Source organism: Pseudorasbora parva, chromosome 12, assembly GCF_024679245.1.
Source record: "Pseudorasbora parva isolate DD20220531a chromosome 12, ASM2467924v1, whole genome shotgun sequence".
NCBI classification, from domain to species: domain Eukaryota; kingdom Metazoa; phylum Chordata; class Actinopteri; order Cypriniformes; family Gobionidae; genus Pseudorasbora; species Pseudorasbora parva.
The window spans coordinates 44,485,146-44,507,641 of record NC_090183.1 but is presented as its reverse complement, the minus strand read 5'-3'; the positions used below and the strand labels follow the sequence as shown (position 1 = coordinate 44,507,641).

The following is a 22,496-nucleotide window of genomic DNA, read 5'->3' as shown; positions in this document are numbered from 1 at the left end:
ACATCAATGTCATGTTTCCTTCTGGAGCATCAGTGAATGTTTGAACCTTTTGCAATAGCTATGTTTGAGTCCCTCAATTGTGAAAAAATGGATCTCAATATCATACATATATTCATTGGATCGTTTTAATAAATTGCTTTTTGTCTACATGTAAACGTCTTTCATGTAAACTTTTGAGCAAAACTGTATATTTTCAATGCAGTCTTTGGAACAGTAGGCTATATAATTTTGGCACTATATTTTTAGAGTAGTTTACTGCTATGCATTGTGTTTCAATGTACAGTTGTGTGCTCTGGTTCTTAAATTTTGGATACCTTTTTCTTATGAAGATTTTTTTTATGTGATGTCAAATACAGCATGGTATATTAGGTCAGTTTAGTCATTTAAACATTTGTGCCTCATAAATACAGGCTCAGGTCACTTTCTTACCTCTTTTCTACGTTCTTCTATGGCCAGAAATGCTGTGTGTGTTCATGAATAAAGTTACTGCTGATCCATCAGTTATTGTCTTTATTGTGTTAATGTTTCCCTAGTTTTCAAGAACACACATGCACACGTCATAGTGTAAATATCATTTTTATTACGTCTTTCGTTGTCATAAAAGTTAAAAACTTCTTTTAAATGATCTACCGCTGGTTTGTGGTGCACAGAGGATTATAACATCTACACACACACACGTGCAAATCTTGTGCAACGTTCATCATTTGTGCAGATTCAGACTCTGTGAGAGAACATTTGTGTTTCAATGAATATCACATGGAAGATCTTTATATTTCTGTCTCGCACACTCACAATTCAAACTTTAAAGCTGAACTCCTTTAGTAAACAGATCAGTTCACAGAAAGCTTTCAGCTGTGAATAAATAATAAATCATGTTTCTCACATTCACCAAACGCAGATTTCTCACATACGAAAGGGGTTTAAAGTCGCATTTGAAATCCCTTCATTTTATCCGTCATTCAGAAACACAATGAGCACAAATTCAGTGTTTCGCTTTATGCAGCAATCTGTGAAAATAAAGTCCATGTTGCATGAGTGTTCATAACAGCTGGACAGATCCAGATTACTTTTTTAATCTTATTCGTCTTATTCGTCAGTGCACACCATTAAAAAGATTCTCGTCATTGTGTATTTGTTACAATAATATCATTTGCACTCTGGGTTTATATTCGATTCTTATCTTTCAAATCAAAGCGGTCAAAAGATGTAGACTTTGGCTTAGAAATGATCCATTAAAAAGGCAGCATTAACCCCAATATTTCAGATTTTGCTGGGAGTCTTTTAACAGCGCACTATATTGTAGCAAATGTCAATGCAAATATTCCTGAATCCCAGTGTGTCCAGTTGTCCAGATTTCCATGTCCGTTTCTTCTTGAGCGCCGTCATGCGTTAATGGCATCGGCCACGTCAGTAAAAACAAGTCGGCTGGGTTTCTGAGTTGTTCCCTGACTTGTGGTCAGTGTCTGTGGCAGGAAAGAGAGTAAATGCTAGTAAATAACGGCATTGACGGAAGAACATAATAATACACATTTAAAGGTGCGGTATGTAGGATTGACAGCTAGTGGCTGAAATAGGTACTGCAGTCCAAATTCAAAATATTGGAGAGCGTTGTTTTTCCCGCCCCCTCCTCTTCAGACTCAACGTTTCCACGGGTTGTCAGATTGAGGACAAAACAGGAGCAAACGCAATTGAAAGCTAATAAATTCCTCAATGCGCATTAAAAAAAATCATGTGACTTTGCGCGATGCAACAGCATAACTGTACTAACCAGCGGGGAAAATCTGGTTGAAAAGCATTTGAAATGTCGTTTGGTCATTCAGAAGTCTGTCGTCAAAGATTCTCAGTATATTTCCCTCCTAGAACTGTCCAATGCATTACCAAAAAGCAGTATCTGCCTCTGAAAGCAAGACAACATGTTTATTATTACATTTCGTCTGTACGCTCTGAGACGCAAATTATTTATTATATACGAAAATGATTATTCATGGTGGTTTCTCCTATGTTTCTTAGTGATTTTTTAGGGGCAATTTATCAGAAAGTGACGATTATGTTCTCTTCAACTTACTGGATGGAAACAATACTTTATTCATAAATGTTTTATGCGATATTGCAATTTTGTGCACAAGTTAAAGGGGTACTTCAGCGCTGGGAAGATTAATCTGTATTTAAACTGGGTCATTAATGTAGTAGAAATGTGAAATTATTTTTGAATTTGGTGCTTTCTAGACTGAGAAAAGACAGAAAATGTATTTTTGTCTCATGGGGATGAAAGACTGCAATTCCCAGAATGCTTCGCTGCCCTGTGAGGCCATTCCCTAAGCCACCGCTACTGGATTACAGTGACTGAGTTCAGAAAGTACAATTAAATACTGAACGTGTGTTCAATATAACGATCGAGTCGCCGCGTGAGTCTCACAGCAGACTCAGATTAGGAGTCAGATTACATTTAACGTCATTAATGAGTTGATGAGCTCTCGTGATGAGAGCTGAGGTAATCGCGACCACATTCGCGGCATACATTCACAACGCGTTTTCAGTTCATGCCTTTGGAAGCTTAACTTTCGTCAATTCGTCAATTTGCGTCGCGAGAGGAATTTTTCCAGAAATAAAATGCATAAATCTCTCGTCTCAGGGGGATATAAGAGGGGGGAGCACGGTCATTTGAATATACTCCAGGGTTTCTACTGATACAAAGCCATATGTTAATCGCTGAAGTAAACCTTTAAGTTTGCAACTTTGGATGGAAACATAGCTAAAAAATTCAGGGTTTTAAAGGGATAGTTCACCCAAAAATGAAAATGTTTTTCTGGGCATCTGGGATGTAGGTGTGTTTGTTTCTGCAGATTTTTAACTCAACCGTTGCTCGTATAATGTATGTAAATGGGGTCTAATTCTAATTACACCCCATTGAGATGCATTATACGAGCAACGGTTGAGTTAAAAATCTTCATCTGTGTTCTACTGCAGAAACAAACACACCTACATCACAGATGCCCTGGGGGTTAGCAGATAAACATCAAATTTTCATTTTTGGGTGAACTATGCCTTTAATATGCTCTCGTCACAGATGTTTAGATGGATTCTGAAAATGTTTAGGTCAGTTAGAATCTGTGATCTCTGACCCGGTTTGTTCGCTGGCTTCTATGGCCGCAATACGCTGTATTTTCCACCGACTGGCAACCTTTGGTGTCGAAATACTATTGGGTAAACTGGCAGCGTGCGTTATCACACAGACCAAAATAAAAACAGACAGTCCGACACGGAACAAACATTTCAAAGCAGAATAGCTGCCTGCAGCATTGCTTTTCAGAGAAACAAGTATAGGTGAATTTAGCATGTTCCCTAAATATTTGCAAACATATTATGGTATTTGTATGCTTTAGTCAAGTGAAAAACTTACATACAGCACCTTTAAACCTAGTTGCACAGTGTGATGTTAAATGAATTGTGTTATGTTGACAGTATGAGAATGAGACGAGTGCGGCTCGTAGTGCCAGAAGAACACGAATGGAGGATCTAAAGGTGGCTTGAGTCACAGCTGCTGCTTGATGATGAGTAACAGTGATATGAAATGAACGTGTGTAATAAACATATTTACAGTGATGGATACTTTACCACAAATAACAGACCACATGGCCTTGTGTCAGAACTTAAGAAAAAATGAGAATGATAGAAACTGAAATTAAGATAAAGCATAATAATAGTATATGGTAAAAAGTATTTAGAAAGATATCACATGTTGTCTAAGTATATTCTTCCATCTATCTATCTATCTATCTATCTATCTATCTATCTATCTATCTATCTATCTATCTATCTATCTATCTGCCTGCCTGCCTGCCTGCCTGCCTGCCTGCCTGCCTGCCTGCCTGCCTGCCTGCCTGCCTGCCTGTCTGTCTGTCTGTCTGTCTGTCTGTCTGTCTGTCTGTCTGTCTGTCTGTCTGTCTATCTATCTATCTATCTATCTATCTATCTATCTATCTATCTACCTACCTACCTATCTATCTATCTATCTGTCTGTCTGTCTATCTATCTATGGTCTGTCCACCCACCATAATACCCGTCCGTCCGTCCGTCCATCCAAACCCCCATCCATCCATCCTTCCATCCATCCATCCATCCATCCATCCATCCATCCATCCATCCATCCATCCATCCATCCATCCATCCATCCATCCATCCATCCATCCATCTCTGTCTGTCATTCACAACCACAGAAATAACAAATGTATTTAAAAATCAGCAATGTATGCCCTATCAACCGTGTGGTGTCGTGCTCTTACTTTGGAGTTTGGTCCTGCTGGGCTTCCGTCCCGTCCGTGGTCCAAGAGTTCCTGCTCTAGATCATCCTGTTCTTCAGCAGGATCAAAGTTATACATGGGCATCAGCTGGTGTCTCAGTTTCTCCAGCCTGTGGAGAAAAACACCACACAGCTTCAATGTTGACCAGAAATGTTTTATAGCCTCATATTAAATATTTTGAGACTGTAGTGGAGCGATACAGGAATGCACATTTTCTTACCTTTTCTTTTTCCGGATGTACAGAAGCTGTAAAGAAAAAAAAGAATGTTTTGCATAAATGGTATGTAAGATACAGAAGTGTTACATAAAATTCACATCCTGTATTACATTCTAAATATCTAAAACATTCCAAATATAAAAAAGTTTTTTATACATCAGAAATAATTAATTTGATCAAAAATGATAAGTGCATGCACTACCGTTCAAAAGTTTTTGATTTTCGGTTTTTGTGACACCGAAGACTGGAGTAATGATGCTGAAAATTCATATATGATGCTTTTATACACATTCACATAGAAAACGGTTATTTTACACTTTAATAATATTTCACAATATTACTTAGTTTTTTTGTATTTTTAAGTAAATGGAGAACAGAAGAGACTTTAAACTTTAAAAATCTTACCGGCTGTGTACAATAAAATAATTTCTATTTGAATTTAAAAATGTAATTTTTTATTCCTGTTATGCAAAGCTGAATTGTCAGAGGTCCTCGGTGTCACATGATCCTGCTTAACGTGTTTGTGGATATCGTGTTCAACTTCATTTATTTTCCTCACCACAACAACCGCCAGCCCAATGACTGTGATGATGCCAAAGGGCACGAGCACCATTCCCATCCCCGCGCCTTCCACCGATGCGACGGGCAGCTGCGTGGAGTTCAGGCCGGTGTCGTTGGCGGACGTCGTGATGGAGCGGAAGTCGCTTCTGGACGTCACGTTCTCCGGGTCAGTTTTGGGCTCTCCTGAGCTTGTGAGAACCGGGAAGAAGGTGGTGAGGGGGAGCGTGGGGGCTGGGAATGGGGTCAGGGACGTCAACAAATCGGGTTTGGTGGTGGTCAGAGACATGTTTGTCGCAGGATGCCGTCGTGTGTTTTGAAGGCAACCCTACTGGGATTCAATCCTCAAACAGGCGTCGGCCATTTCTGAACTCCTGTCGAGAGAAGGAACATCATTTAATGTTAGTTAAAATTTGGCTTTGTTCTGAAACATGGTGAGTTCACATGGCGTACTGCCTATGTTAAAAATATCAATAATGTATTTTCTTTTTATATTTGTATTCTTAAAAGCTGCCATATGTATTTTTTCCGTCCGCTAGAGGGCGCCTATTCAAAACAAAAGCGTAGTTTGATGACGCAAGGTTTGAGATTATAATATTGGGACTTGTTCTTCACCTCACAGCCGTTGGGGGCAGAAATCATGTTGATGGATGTGATTATTAACGTTACTGTAGTGAAGCAGAGCAGAAGCGAGTGCTGAGGAGCTGAGCACTGCGGCTGGAGAGATTGTTGCCGAACACACGACTCGCGAGCAGCGGGACTTTTATTATGACGGTCATGAGTATGAGGTAACGCAGCTCTGTTTATCATATTAGACACATCTGAAGCCCCGTTCACACCACCAGCGATTTTGTCACTGCATGTCGCCAGCGCCAGAGATTCATGTTGCTAGTGGGCGTTCCCACTACGGGTTGTAAACGTCATTAAATAGTACCGTTTCTATTACTAGTGTTTTGCAGAACACAGTAAGTTATTAGAATACATACTTTTGTTTTGTATTGTTATAGGTTGACTATATTGCATGCAGTTTAGTCAAAACTTTATATCCCCACAATCCCAGGCACGTTTTTCCATGCATAATTTTTTTTTTGTATGTACACAGAGACAAAGAGCAGGGGAATTGCTAACAGCTAAAATCAACAACTCTTCGGTGACATGACACCGCTGTAGCTGTAGCAGTACAGCAGACGGATCACGTGCACTCCACTGACTTCACTCCTATTGGTTGTCGCTCACGAAAATCGCTGTTTTGTCGTGTCGTGTCACTTGACACACACAAATTCTGTCGCCAACAGTCACTGTCGCTCGTGTCGCCGGAAGTCGCCAGCGCTCCATTGAAATGAATGGGATCATGTCGCTGGCGGCATAGACATCATCATATCTATATGATGTCTATGGCTGGCGGTGTGAACGGGGCTTGAGTGTGTTGATGATGTTATGACGTTCCACTGTGTGTTCCCTCAGCGGCTGCTGTGACACTTGTTCACACTTAAGTGAGAGTAAAGCGCTTCTGCAGAATAATACCGGAAACCGCATATATAACGCAATTGACAGGCCACGCACTCAGACGTCCCAGCTCCTTGGTTAAAATAGCAATTTTTTCACAATTTACAAATAGATGGAAACATTTGGGATATTGTAAGAACTCAGCTGAACAAAATGTAACACTGGCCTAGTGGTTTTTGGATATTTTACTGCAAAATACTACATAGTGCACAAAGTGCCCCTATTATGGTTTTTCGAACTTCCCCTTTCATGCAGCGTGAATGTAAACGTAAAGTCGAAAGTATACGATAAAGTTATTGTCTCCCAAAAGACAATAGACTCTGAACTGCCTAAACGAGTCATTTATATTTTAAGTCCTAATGGGTCTAATTTGTATAACAACGCCTATGTGATAGTTGGCTGCGAACAACTTGAGCCAACCACAAACACGTAATTTTACTGACGACTGCTTCTCAAATCTCAACGCAGGATTCGCATAACGCTTGCTTTTGAAAGATGGGTCAGTACCAGTTTATCTGGACCAGCGGCTCTACAGAATCACAACCTGTAAGTATGAATAATTATTGATGTGTAAATATTCTACCAGGTGTTTAAAATAGTCTAGGCCTATTTTTGTGTTTTATCTTTTTTAATCTTGTGTAGGTCTCAGAGCAGAGTAGACCAATCACAACAGACTAGGCCGTCTGACCAATCAGAGCAGAGTAGACCAATCACAACAGACTAGGCCGTTTGCTAATCAGAGCAGAGTAGACCAATCACAACAGACTAGGCCGTCTGACCAATCAGAGCAGAGTAGACCAATCACAACAGACTGGGCTGCTGGAGCCTTTAAAATAGCATAATAAGGGCACTTTAATAAGGGGATCACATTGGTTTATTCTATTGATAGCCATAGTTTTGTTTCTTTTCAGGGTTATATATCTAAAAAATATTCTACCGGTGTGAAGACAAAAAAAGAAACAGTGCAACCTAATAGAAAAGTTTTCCAGATAATATTTACAAATTTTTCACAGTATATAAATTAGGTATTATTTATACATAAAAAAAATCAATTTCAAATTATATTGAACTGTTTTTATTGATAACAACTGCAACCCATTCAAACGTATATGTTTTTTTAAATTAAAGGCTGCATTTATTTGATCAAAAAATACAGTAAAAACAATAATATTGTGAAATAGTTTTACAATTTAAAATCACTGTTTTCTACGTGAATATATTTTAAAATGTAATTTATATACGTAAATTTATCATCATTACTCCAGTCTTCAGTGCCACATGATCCTTCAGAAATCATTCTGATATGAGGATTTGCTGCTCAAGAAACATTAATGATTATTATCAATGAAAACGATTAATATTTTTGTGGAAACTAAGTTTCACGATTATTTTATTAATAGAAAGTTCAAATGAACAACATTTATTTGACATGGAAATCTTTTGCAACTGTCATAATTGATCACTTGTAATGCATCCTTGCTAAATAAAAGTATTTGTTTCTTTCAAACTCAATGCAAATAATGTGATTTGGTCAAAATGAGATCGAAGCCCGCTCTTGAAAGAAAGAAACGTGAAGCATTTTAAAGTTTATGAATATCTGAGATTGAACCAAGAGACATTGAAATCTTCAGTCATTGCTTTTGAAAGCACTCAATAAATTAGAACTCAAAATGGGAAGAGATGGATTCTAGATACATTCAGGTTTAGATAGCAGTGGCTGTATCAACGAGAAAATCTGTGTGATTGCATGCTCTTGTGGCGCGCGTGTGTGTGTGTGTGTGTGTGTACGCGAGAACAAACCTTGTGGATGATATATGGATGTGTGTGCTTTTAAGATACTGCTGGCAAACCGCAAGCTTCCTTCCACACTACAACCGTTAGGATCCGTGTGTATGTGTGTTTGTGGATGTGGGGGCTGGAGGCTGGAGGCAGGAACGAGTCTCGCCGCTTAAAATAGAGAATAGGAGAATCTGCAGTTGAGATCTGGGTGGATGTGAATGAGAATGTAGAAATCTCCTAAACCGCAGACTGTCTTCATTCACAAAGAGCTGCTTGTGCAGTTAAAGGGGCATGTCACAAAATAAAAGTCGGTTATCATTTGCTCACCTTCAAAACACAGCAAATCTAAGGAATATTCCAAACAATATCTTGGATTTAGGAATCAGTCTGTTCCTTACGGAAGCCTTTTCTGCCACTAAATAAAAAAATACAAAGAGTAAATGCTACTTTTTATCTCTTTTATTTTGCAATTGACAATTTACTTTTTTCTCACATTGCGTGATATAAAGTCAGAATTGTGACTTTATATCACACAATTGCAAGTTTATATCTCATTATTCTGACTTTACAACTCACAATTGTGAGGAAAAAAGTCATAATTCTGAGTAGGGGTGACCCCGAATAGTCGAAGATTCGATGCATCGATATGCGGAGCCTGATTCGACCACCGATCTCACGGTCGAATCTTTGCGGGTGTTATGAAACGAGGATCATACCATTTTGGCAATATGGGGGTGCTCAATATTTTAAAGACGTGTCGCGGTGCTGAGCAGAACATCGGTGTGCGACCCGATGCGACCCCCCTTTAAGGGCGGCGAGCTTAGCACCGCGCCTTTAAAATTAGAACACGTTCAATGAGTCTCCACACACCGGCGGCAGCATTCAGTGCCTGTCCGCGGCCACTCGGGAAGTTGTTTAAAATCCTGCCGCACCACAGAGCGCTTTCGTGCAGCTGACAGTCAGTTCAAAATTGAGCTCGCGTGTATATAATGTGCGCGTCAGGTGGCGGTGTGAGTGAGATCCTGAGGCGCGCGGGGCTGAGCTTCGCGTACGTCTTCACCCGCTTAGGCACAATCGGCTTCAGAACGTGCATGTAAACGCACTCAAAGTGTTCTTTTCCTCTCTAGGCAGATATTTTTTTTAGGTTTATTTATCAAAATGTTCTTTTATATATTTGTGTGATGTTCTGTATTTCGATCGCAGCTTTAACATGTTATGAGAAAACGGTTTATTAATGTTTATCCACCACATTACCTTTCAGGCTATTTAAACCTAAATAAGAAAGCCATTGTCAGTTCGTCTGTCAGTTGGCAGGCAGTTTTAGTCGCTTTATTAAAAGTTGTTGCTGTGTGCAGTGTGTAAAGGAAAATAAAAATAGTTTTACCCTTCTGCTGACAGTGTCGTGCCTCCCAACCCATTCACACACACAGATGATTCGACTATCAGTCGACCATAGAGAGATTCGACAATTCTGATTCGATTGTCTAAATCCTTAGTCGAGGACAGCCCTAATTCTGAGATAAAAAGTCGCAATTACTCTAAATTCAACAGCTTTTTTGGGGGGGGGAAACGTAATAAAATGAACTTTTCCATGAAAATGAATTGATTCACTTTGTATTTGTTGTAATCTTGTTGTATAAATTTGAATTGATTTAATCAAGACTACTAATAAAATCTTGTCATTCCTACCTGATAAAGTAAGATAAAGAGGGGTAGAGCTTATGACCATATGTAGACTGTGCACTATCGCATTGGTTTTACTAAAAAAAATATTTTGAACTCATCTAATTTGTGTTTGACCAAATAGATTTTACATGGCTTCAACATGCTCCCTTAAGTAATTTCAACTCAATTTCCCTCGTAAACACAACTCAAATACTTTAAGCAAAAGTTTATAATTTAATATCAGTCCTTCCAGTTTTTCGTGATTAAGCAAAATCAGCAAAATTACGCATTTTTTTGCGATCCTGCATAATTTGTAATTTCACTGCAAAATAATCACAAAAAAATACTTTTAAATAAAAAAAATGTAATAATATAATAAAAAGCGAAAGTGAATATTTCTCACCTGCCGTCTCGCATAAGTGCCAAGGACCGGGCCAACTGATTACTCAAGATGGATGAATGATCAAATAAAAGTATGAAAACACTAATAAAAGAGCTAATAAAAGCGCTGTATACCACAAACTCAATTTGCTACTGACACACGAGCCGATGTCAGACTGGCTGAGGCTTCTGTGCGTTTGCCTCCTGTCAGCACTCGCACATATACACAAATGTGTTCTGTTTATAGGCTTAATGCCCTTGAACAATCAAAATAAAACACATGATTATGTCTAAATTTTCCGTCTGGGCAGTTATGACTTGAGTGAATAAGTTTGGGACGTGTGACAGTACTGGGTCTGTCAGAGTAATGTAGGCAGTAATCTTTAAAGTGAAAGCAACCTAATATAGCCTATACCTATTGAAAGGGGATCCTGAAATCCACTGCTGCTTCAATATTCCTGTAAATATCATAATTCAATTCATAATCAATACCTTAATCAATATTTATCTTTGTATATTATTATAATGATTCTTTCCAGTTATGATTAAGAGAACCCCTGATTGTTTCTTGTTTTCTACAGTGTGTGTTTGGTCTATGAGGAGTGACTGAGGGTCTGGCCTAGAGGTGTGATGTGTCACTAAACACTTGATAGCAACAAGTCGTGTGCGTTTGGATTTTGGAGGTAACACACCCCTAATATGTCAGGAGCGCAGAAACAGGGTTTGCTCACTTAACCTGGCTTCCAGACATGAAATGGATTTGTCTTTCATTTAATTTATTATTTTATTTTATTTTACTGAAACACTAAAGAGTCAAGATGAATATTGCTTGTAATGTCTGTACTCTCACTGAGAGAAAAAACATGTTATCAGTATGTTTTGGAAAAGTTTCTTGTTAGAACTGGAGCTTAATCAGCTCCAACCTTGGAGAAACTGTGTATCTTTGTATGTGCGCAATATTACAGATCAGTGTTGAGAATCGGCATTCTAAGAAATGGGTGGATTTGTTATTCTGGGCAAGCTGGCGCCTGCTCCAGATCTGGAAGGTCACCACGGGCCTAATTCTGGGGGGAAAGCGTCAACAAGTGACACCTGCATCTGATTAACCAGCACGATCACATGGTAATGCATATCAATAGTATGAGTGTGCAATCTCGTGGAATGGATATGCTATGCAGTTTTTCACGTGCATGTGATAAGCACTTTATGCCGTGCATATGACACGCTCTTATGACACGCGTACCATATGCAAGGCTAAAATACATTCCACAAGATCAGGCTCGATTAACTGACAATGTGTGGAAATGTATCATGACTGTGCATTTTCTCTGAGCCAATCAGAATCATTCAACTTGCAGTAATGATGTGGATAGACCATGAAAATATTATAACTTGTGGACAGTTGTATGTACAATAGACAGGATGGGTAGAGAGGGAGCGCAGCCTACGAACTCCTAGTGAGAGTCGAAGCCAGAGTTGCCAGGTTTTCACAACAAATCCTGCCCAATTGCAACTCAAAACTAGCCCAAAACAAGCCCAATAGCGGAGTAATGATGATAAATTCAGCTTTAATCACAGGATATAAATTACATTGTAACATATATAGAAAAAAGTTATTCAAAATTGTAAAATATTTTCACAAATTACAGTTTTTACTGTATTTTTTATCAAATAAATGCAGCTTTGGTGAGATTAAGTTCACACTTGTCATGTATGGTTGGATTAAAACGAACCCCGGTGCGATTGCTCGGTTAGTGCCGTTCATTTGAACATATGTGAACGCTGCCATCTGAACCCTGGTGCGCACCACACAAGCGGACCGAGAGCGCTAAAGAGATGAGTCTCGGTCCGCTTCCAAACCAACTCTGGTGCGGTTCGATTGATATATGAACGCAACACGGACCAAAGACATGTAAACGGACCAAAAACCGGATGTATAATGTCACAAGATGTGACGCATAGTCAGCTGATTTGACGATACGGAAAGATCGGTGTATCCAAAATGAATAACTTTAACGTTAGAGGGCAAACGTGGAGCAACGAGGAGGTGCCTCATCAATATTTGGTCAGATGAGCATGTTTCGAAAATGCTAGAAAAACGCACAAAAAGCAAACCTGGTTCTTATAAGGACCCGTGCTGCCCATTATTAGTCGGTACAGACGACAGAACGGCCGTCTCTTTTCTGCATAAAGGAGGAAATCCTGCTGCTGTTTTGAATGTTTTGAACATTTTATGAGTTCTTCATGAGTTCTCAGCTGGTAAAAATAATGCCATATGTACAAAGCTTAAAATGATGGCGTTTAATCAGCACACAGCGTTGTTATGAATGTTCGGTAAGCAGCTCCTACGTCATATAAGCCGACCAATCAGGTTGTGAGCGTCTCCCTGAGCCTTTGGTTCGGTAACTTTAGGTTCGCTGTTAAAAATGCCAGTGTGAACGCTAAGCGGACCAGGACTATATGTTTTGTTTTTGTTTTTTGGTCCGAACCAAACTAACCGAACTACAAGTGTGAACTTGCAGAGTGGATTACTCTACAAGATTACCCTAAGAGACTACTTTAAAAATAAAAAAACATTAAAAACTCTTAATGAACTCATTAAAAAATCGTCACCATGTGAAAAGGGTTCACTGCATCAGCCAAATCCAGCTGTAAATATGTTAAGTAAATGTTACTTAAATAATATGTTGGAAAATGCACACGTCTACAAAGCCGTGTCTAGATTACTCAGGATAAGAAGTGCGATTATATTATTAAACAGAAATATGTTTTTGCTACGAAGTAAAGAAACAAATAAAGAATTTTTTTTTATGTTACACTTACAGCCTTAATGATTATTTGTTATCAGTGTGGAAACTAATCTATTTTATTTATTTCTAAAAACTAATACTAAAACTCAACGCAAGACTTGTTCACATGCTAAGTGTAATATTTGTAGCATGCAAGTAAGCACGTAGCCACCCAAAGCCTAACCACATGGTCTAGACTTCACGATAATGGTAACCTCAAAAATCGTGTCAAATAACGGTCGTTTCAAAAAGGTCTTTCCCTTTACTAAAAAACACATTAAACAGCACTTTGCATAATCCAGCCCTTGTGCAAAGCATGCTGGGAACTAGAAATCCACTGCTCAATTACAGTCAATGCAACAGAAATGATTCTTTTAGTTCAGACACAAATGGTTTATGTTAACTTAACATTTTACAAATTTCATTTAGTGTAAAAAAACGAGTGCAAACTGCAATTAAGTAAAAAATAAGTTTCATCTTATTTAATTTAAATAAACTGAGCAAACAGCTCAACTCATTTTTCTGAGTGTGTAGTCATATGGACTACTTTTATGGTGTTTTTTTCATGTAAACTTTGCATGTCTTAATGTGAGAAAAAGAGTCATATGAGTTTGGAATGACAAAAAATTCATAACAGAAAAACTCCCCAATCAGTGACCATTATGGAAATTATTTAGCTTGATGAACAAAATAAGACTGTCGGAACAAAGATGAACAGCTTTTGATGACATGGATCAGCTGTGTCTTGAGAAGTGTGTGTTGTTCTGCACACTGTGCAAGTTTTACTCTCGATATACACTACTTCAGACATCTGCGGTCAGAACGATTTAAACACTTCTATTCAAGAACACATTCAATTGTTTTAAAGTCAGTAAAGATGTTTAAAATGTTACAAAAGATTTCTATGTCAAATAAATGCTGTTTTTTTTTACTTTACCTCTTATAAAACTCTTATAAATATAAAGCAGCAGCACTTTTGTCAATAATTGGACATGTTTCTTGAGCATCAAATCATAGTTTGAACTTTCTATAAATGTTTTACACAACTTTTTAAAACGGATAATAATCATAAATGTTTCATAAAAGCATCAAATCCTCATGTTAGAATGATTTCTGAAGGATCATGTGACACTGAAGACTGGAGTAATGATGCTTAGCATCACTAAATTATATTTGAAAATATATTCAAACAGAATTTATTTTTTAATTGTAATACTATTTCACAAAATTGCATTTTTACTGAATTTTTAGCAAATATATGCTGCCTTTAAAAAATAATAATAAAATCTTAACAACCCCAAACATAAAAAAAATAAATAAAAAAAATCATCATATGGGTTTTGAATGAATTCATAACAATAAAATCCTCCAATCTAGATGTGACCATTTTGAGCATGAACACAAATATTCAAGACTGTCGAAGCAGAGATGAACTGCTTTTGATGACAGGGATCAGCGGCGGTTTCAGAATTTAAAAGCTGACGTGTACAGTTAAAAGGTGTGTGTTGCTCTGCACATTGTGCAAGTTTTACTCTCGAAAAACATTACTTCAAAAGTTTGGGGTCAGTACGATTGTTCTTCTTCTTTCTTTTTTCTTTTTTGTTGAGAGAAAGACATTTAGCAAGAACACGTTCTTGCTCTACAACTGTCTAAAGAGAATTAAAATGCTATACAAGATTTCAAATAATTGCTAACTTTCTATTCATTAAAGAATTCAGAATTTTTTTTATCATGGTTTGCCAAAAAAAAAAAGTGAAGCTGCACAAGAGTTTTTTAACATAGATAATAATCAGAAATCCTGATATTATGATTTCTGAAGGATCATGTGACACTGAAGACTGGAGTAATGATGATAAATTCAGCTTTGATCACAGGAATAAATGACATTTTAACATATATTCAAATAGAAAACACATTTTTAAATTGTACTAATATTTTTTTTAAATCTATATCAGGGTATATGCAGGAATCCTGAAGTTAATTTCAATACCTTTTTAAGACTTTTAAAGACCTTCTCAAAATATTTTAAGACCTCATCGCACTTCAAGTTCTAATCGGGCACAAACCTTTATTAAACAGTTGTAGTCGAAAGTAGACTTAAAATCTCTATCGTAGGCCAATTTTTTATCGTTTAGATTGCATATCTGTTTCGCAACGTATGGAGGGCGACACATTATCACATATTTTGCATTTCGTAAAATACATGACGTCGTAGACAGCGCTTGCCAGGGATGGAAATTAACTTTTTTCAAAGTCTACCACTCAATGTTTTTACCAGCCACTGTTTTGTTTTTAATTGACAATGTGTAACTGCATGTGAAAATTAATACCACAGTACAAGCTCTACAATGGCTCCAAACAGCTCGGTAGGTAAAGCAAGTTTACCCGCCACATCTCAAAATCAGCCGCATTTGGCTGGTGGCGTGGCGGTGCTAATTTCCATCCCTGGCGCACGCGCTCTGAGCCGATCTCAGACTGAGCTCAGACTGGTTGTTTTTTAATACTTATGGGGATGAAAATAAATATATTCATAAATCCTTTTTGGAGTCAAACTCTTTTGACAAAGCTTGAACAAAATACTTTCAAAATGTAAGACTTTATAAAGCCGTGATAAGACTTTTTAATACTTTATAAGGGACTTAATTTTCCCAAAATTGATTTATCACCTTTTAAGACTTTTCAAGACCCCGCGGATACCCTGTATATGCAGCTTATACACACACACACACAGAAATAATTGTCAACTTTTACCGTTAAAGTACAATTATTTATTTTTTATTTAATATTTTTTTAATGTCATTAAATTGTTTAGAGCATAAGAAACAAATGGGAAGGGGGGCATTTTGAGCAGTTATATTTTATTTATTCATGTTATGCTATGTCCTCTATTCGACACCAGGATTGTTTAAAAAAAATGACATGAAATAAAACATTAAACAATGTTTTTTAGGTTTCAAACTTTGTTCAAACTATGAAAGATATTACAGAAGTATTCCTTTTTACTTTATGCAATATGTGTGTAAATGGGGTTTCCCATTCAATATACACTGTCTATAATTTGCATATTAATATGTTCTTGGGGTAACAGAAAATAAGTGTAATAGTGGGAGTAATGGTTGGCAACATTTTCACAATAATATCTAATATTTTATAGGAACATATGTCATTTCTTTCCCTATTGATGTGTTGTGTCTCCTAAAATGCCTGATAGCATGATGTGAGTGGTCATGTAAATCAGTGCCCTGTTTCGTAACAGAAAGTAATGAAAGTCATATTTTGATCAGAAACCCCATGACATTTTCCTGAGATGTTGATTTATAACAAACAATTTGAAAATGTGTCAGATTTAAATGATAATTACAAAGTATGATCATATCCATAAGTGCTAAATATGATCATTAATTTATTCTTTTTTAAAGACCAAGGAGAAACCTCAAAACAAATGTTATCTCTGAAAATCCCTGAATGATAAAACTGACAATTCAGATAAATTCGCTCAAATATGATGTGCTTATGTGGACAGTGGCACCCAGGAGGTTAAAAGGACATCTTTGCACCTGTTTTACCACAAAAGGTTCATATAGAAGTTGTTACGTATTATTTGTACTTTATTATGCACATTTTAAGAGTAAAAAAGATGTCCTTTTTTAAGGGTGCTGCCCCAGGGACGAGCTGTTATACCCCTGAAGGTACGATTTTGACTCTTTTTTTTTTCTTCTACTTGTAAGAGTCTAGATTTCTTTCAATAAACACTTTATTTGGTAGCACTTTATTTACAGTGTCATTATTTATTACATGTACTTACCATAGTAAATGAAGCATAATTACATGACTCTAACCCTCAACCAAACCCTAACCCTTTAGTAAGTTATTAATAAATATTACTCAGTACTTAAATATATAATTACAGTGCAACAGACAGCTTAAAATAAAGTGTAACCCTTTATTTTACGGTGTCATTGTTACAGTCTAATTATACATTTAAGAACTGAGTAATATTTATTAATAACTTACTAAAGGGTTAGGGTTTGGTTGAGGGTTAGAGTCATGTAATTATGCTTCATTTACTATATGTAACATATGTAATAAGGACCCTGTGAAATAAAGTGCTACCAAAAATTCTTACAGACCCCAAACTTTTGAACAATATGAACTGTACACTGTAAAAAAATATTCTTACTTTTTAAAATCAAATCAAGTTGAATAAGTATTGTGGTTCAGATAACATAATAATTTTCCATTTCTATTTATTAAATCAATCCCTTCATTGTATTAACTAAAATTTTTAATTTCAATGAACTCCAAATTTTAAGGTAACTTACTTGTTTTTAAAGTTAAACCAACAATATTTGTTTAGTGTATGACATGTGTCTCAATGTGCATTATATATCTTTTCACAAAGTTTGTACAGAAAAAGATTTCACCTCCAAATATTTTTAAGACAAAACCATATTCTCCATACTGTGATGTAAAAAGAAAATTAATAAATGACATATTTATACATAATAAGGGTACAATGTAAACAAAGAAATAAGAAGGAAAGGTGTTAGGCTGCCTTAAAATGTCATGTTTAGTCAACTTGAAATGTGACTCTGGAGCAAAAAAAACAGTCATAAGGATAAAAATGATAATTAATCTTTCCATTGATGTATGGTTTGTGATAGGACAATATCCAGTAGACAACTATTTGAACATCTGGAATCTGAGGGTGCAATAAAATCTAAATATTGATAAAATCTCTTTTAAAGTTGTCCAAATGAAGTCCTTAGCATGCATATTACTACTAATAATACATTTCTGATATATTAACGGTAGGAAATGTACAAAATATCTTCATGGAACATGATCTTTACTTAATATCTTTGAAAGAAAAATTGATCATTTTGACTCGCATAATGAATTGTTGGCTATGGCCACAAATATACCCGAGATGCATGACTGGATTAGTGACAAATTGGATATTTGAGTCGACTAAACTTAAAATGTTAAGGCGGCATGAAACCATTTTTTTTTTTAAAGCTGAAAAAATTTATTTGTTGTACTGCTTTTAATTTTGCTGATTAAATTATATAATATTAATGAGAAACTAATGAGAATTTTAAAACTATAATAATGAAGATTTGGGTTAAACATTTTTATGAAATTATCATGAATAAACTGTTACAATTAACGGATATAATTCACCCAAAATTCTTCTTCCGTGTTCTGCAAATTTTCTAAATTCGGATTGGAGTTTAAGTTGGACATGGGATTCACCCATAATTCTCCTGAAGTGTTTGTGTGTGTGTGTGTGTGTGTGTGTGTTTGTGTGTGTGTGTGTGTGTGTGTGTGTGTGTGTGTGTGTGTGTGTGTGTGTGTGTGTGTGTGTGTGTGTGTGTGTGTGTGTGTGTGTGTGTGTGTGTGTGTGTGTGTGTGTGTGTGTGTGTGTGTGTGTGTGTTGCCGTTAGGTACTTGTATCCCTCCCAGCAGCAGTGGGTATCATGTCAGGATGTGGGTACGAGAGTGGCACAGAGAGAGAGACACACACACACACACAACGCCAGTCTGATACTCTACCCAGGAAAGCAAGTACGCAGAAACAGCTCGTTGAAAGAGGTGTGTTGCTTAAGAGATGCACAGATGCGTTCTTGCTTGCCCTCGCTGTTTCTCTCTCACTTTCTAACAACAGACCTGAGGCCACCTGCAGCTGAGACGCTGTCTATTTCCTGATATATTAATTCACACGCTTGCAGAATGTATATGATCATGTAATAAATAAGGCAAACATCAATTGCTTATACTTAGTGGTTTGAACAAACAACATTAGGATTTAAAATAATGTGATCAGACTTTCACAATTTTCACAGCAACAACGTAGTAATTGTAGCATTCAAGCCATATATTTTTATTATTAATATTGAATTAGCTTTTTTTTATGTTTTCAGTTTTAGTTTAAGTATTAGTAATTTTGTCATTTTTATTACTTTTAGGTAATTAATATATATATATATATTTTTTTGCAATTTTGTAATTTTAGTAATTTAGTAACTTTAATTGTATTTTAGTAATTGGTTTAATAACTTAAACCAATTTCAGATGAAAAATGCAAGATTTGATTTGAGATTTTGAAATTCTTGCATTTTCCATCTGATATTTTATTTAAATGACCAAAAAAATATTTTAGGCTGCTTATCATCTCTTTTTTCATTCTGAAACTAAAAGTTAAATGACTAATTTTTTTGAAAACAGAAAAAGAAAATAGTTGTCTTGCATTACAAAGTTGTTTGCTGTAGTTCTTGCAAAATTTAAAGTTTCAAAGAATTTCTTAATTTTGTAATGAATAAAAAGGGGGTGAATGTAATAGTAGCATGGTAAAAATATGGTAACTTTTAAAAGAAAATGTGCTCATTGACTCATTAATGAGAAGTTACCGATGTGTCACAGTAGGGTTTTAGTTGAAAAATATTAATTCAGAGTTATGACTGTTTTTATAAGCTTAAGTTCCCACAGGGCCACATGGAAAAACAAAACCAGTCATAAGTCTCACGTGTTTATTTGTGGCAATAGCCAATGACACATTGTATGGGTCAAAATTATCAATTTTTCTTTAATGTCATAAATCATTAGGATATTAAATAAAGATCATGTTCCATGAAATAACCTACAGAAAAAAAAGGAAAAAATAAAAAATAAAAAAAATATAAAATGTATTATTAGTAATATAGGACTTAATTTGAACAACTTTAAAGGTAATTTTCTCAATTTTTTTTTTTTTTTTGCACCCTCAGATTTCAGATGTTCAACATTGTCCTTTCCTAACAAATCACACATCAATGGAAAGCTTATTTATTCAGCTTTCAGATGATGCATAAATCTCACATTAAATGTTTTTACCTTTATGACTGGTTTTGTGGTCCAGGGTCACATACAGTTTTTAAAGAACAGCCTATAGCAATGCCCAAGCTACTAATCACAACACTTTAAAGGCAGTTTTCGGCCACAAACAATAATTACACCTTGTGCTCAAGTGTGTAAAAACAACAGGTCTTTCCATGCACAAACAATAGGGCAAGACTGGAGGGTTTAAAGGCGAAAATGTCCATGTTATTTAATGCACTTTAGTTCTTCAATGCAGCAAGTGTTATTTGAGCTGTGAAGTCATCTATGCATTAACGCCTGAGTTTGCTCTATGTATATTGCATCCCTTTCTACACTCACCTAAAAGATTATTAGGAACACATGTTCAATTTCTCATTAATGCAATTTTCTAATCAACCAATCACATGACCTTTGCTTCAATGCATTTAGGGGTGTGGTCCTGGTCAAGACAATCTCCTGAACTCCAAACTGAATGTCAGAATGGGAAAGAAAGGTGATTTAAGCAGTTTTGAGCGTGGCATGGTTGTTGGTGCCAGACGGGCCGGTCTGAGTATTTCACAATCTGCTCAGTTACTGGGATTTTCACACACAACCATTTCTAGGGTTTACAAAGAATGGTGTGAAATGGGAAGAGCATCCAGTATGCAGCAGTCCTGTGGGAGAAAATGCCTTGTTGATGCTCGAGGTCAGAGGAGAATGGGCCGACTGATTCAAGCTGATAGAAGAGCAACTTTGACTGAAATAACCACTCGTTACAACCGAGGTATGCAGCAAAGCATTTGTGAAGCCACAACACACACAACCTTGAGGCGGATGGGCTACAGCAGCAGAAGACCCCACCGGGTACCACTCATCTCCACTACAAATAGGAAAAATAGGCTACACTTTGCACAAGCTCACCAAAATTGGACAGATGACTGGAAAAATGTTGCCTGGTCTGATGAGTCTCGATTTCTGTTGAGACATTCAGATGGTAGAGTCAGAATTTGGCGTAAACAGAATGAGAACATGGATCCATCATGTCTTGTTACCACTGTGCAGGCTGGTGGTGGTGGTGTAATGGTGTGGGGGATGTTTTCTTAGCACACTTTAGGCCCCTTAGTACCAATTGGGCATCGTTTAAATGCCACGGCCTACCTGAGCATTGTTTCTGACCATGTCCATCCCTTTATGATCACCATGTACCCATCCTCTGATGGCTACTTCCAGCAGGATAATGCACCATGTCACAAAGCTCGAATAATTTCAAATTGGTTTCTTGAACATGACAATGAGTTGACTGTACTAAAATGGCCGCCACAGTCCCCAGATCTCAACCCAATAGAGCATCTTTGGGATGTGGTGGAACGGGAGCTTCGTGCCCTGGATGTGCATCCCACAAATCTCCATCAACTGCAAGATGCTCTCCTATCAATATGGGCCAACATTTCTAAAGAATGCTTTCAGCACCTTGTTGAATCAATGCCACGTAGAATTAAGGGGAAAGGGGGTCAAATACAGTATTAGTATGGTGCTCCTAATAATCCTTTAGGTGAGTGTATATGCTTGTGGATACTATTTTTACATCGTCATCACAGGAGTCATGGTGTCTTTTTATTTTATAATAACATTTACAGTGTTGAACAGGCAAATTCCTGGTGAAATGCATTTCTCAGACTTGCACTGCAAGCACAATCCTGTAAATGTGGTTTTGTTAGTGTTGTTTATAACAAGTAGAGGCGTTCTGATGTCATTCAAACACAGGAGACAAAAATATCTTCCAGTAATCTGTGTATTTGAGGTGTGTTGATTAACTTATTGCATAATCATTTAGGGTGAAAGCTCTGTCTCGTTGATGTGTAAACAGTCTGCACGCTTAATGAAGAACATGTTAGTCCGTCGGCCAATCAGAACGCTCCGGGTTTTCTTAAGTCCGCCTCCATGACCAATCAGAGGCCACCACAAGACAAAGATAGAAATGCCAAAAACAGACACCAAAATAATCCGCCTGCTCCAGTGCCGTATTAGCTATAAATCAGTTTTCTGCATTCATTAAATTGTACAGAGCATTTAAAATGAGTGTAAATAAGCTGGAATCTGATTAGAAAATGTTTTGTCTATTGTCACAAGCTGCTAATATAAAAGATACAGACCTATTCATGGAGAAATGTGACCACGGACGATGTCCTAGCAAGGTTTTCCAGGCAGCCGATGGAAAAAAAAGGAGAGGAAATGTCTCTTTTCACCCCTCCTCCTTCGTTCCTCAGCTAGAACAGACCAGCTGGGAGACTGCGAATTAAAATGTTTCCCCCTGCGTTCACCACGTCTCGTACCACTGTACAAAATCACATCTCATTTCTTCCTTTTCAGCTGTTTCCTGTTTTTCTTTCAGATCATTTTATTCAAAGACAAGACAAGAAGAGCTACAAGGATGCTACAAACCCAAGCTGTGTGATCCAGCTA

General features: G+C 36.9%; 1 protein-coding gene across 2 annotated transcripts; it reads right to left on the bottom strand.

The window, feature by feature from the left end:
* Positions 1–560: 560 nt before the first annotated feature.
* Positions 561–22,496, bottom strand: si:ch211-161c3.5 (uncharacterized protein C3orf18 homolog). Of its 2 annotated transcripts, none has more exons than XM_067460452.1 (5): positions 22,187–22,492; positions 5,078–5,450; positions 4,522–4,547; positions 4,284–4,410; positions 561–1,463 (listed from the first exon to the last, which is right to left on the bottom strand). In XM_067460452.1, the coding sequence occupies exons 2-5, from the start codon at positions 5,363–5,365 to the stop codon at positions 1,383–1,385; spliced, it is 522 nt and encodes a 173-aa protein (XP_067316553.1). In that variant the 5' UTR covers positions 5,366–5,450; positions 22,187–22,492; the 3' UTR covers positions 561–1,382. The 2 variants fall into 2 exon arrangements, with proteins under 2 accessions (XP_067316553.1, XP_067316554.1); XM_067460453.1 differs by lacking the exon at positions 561–1,463 and adding an exon at positions 2,981–3,649 and having other exon boundaries at positions 22,187–22,496.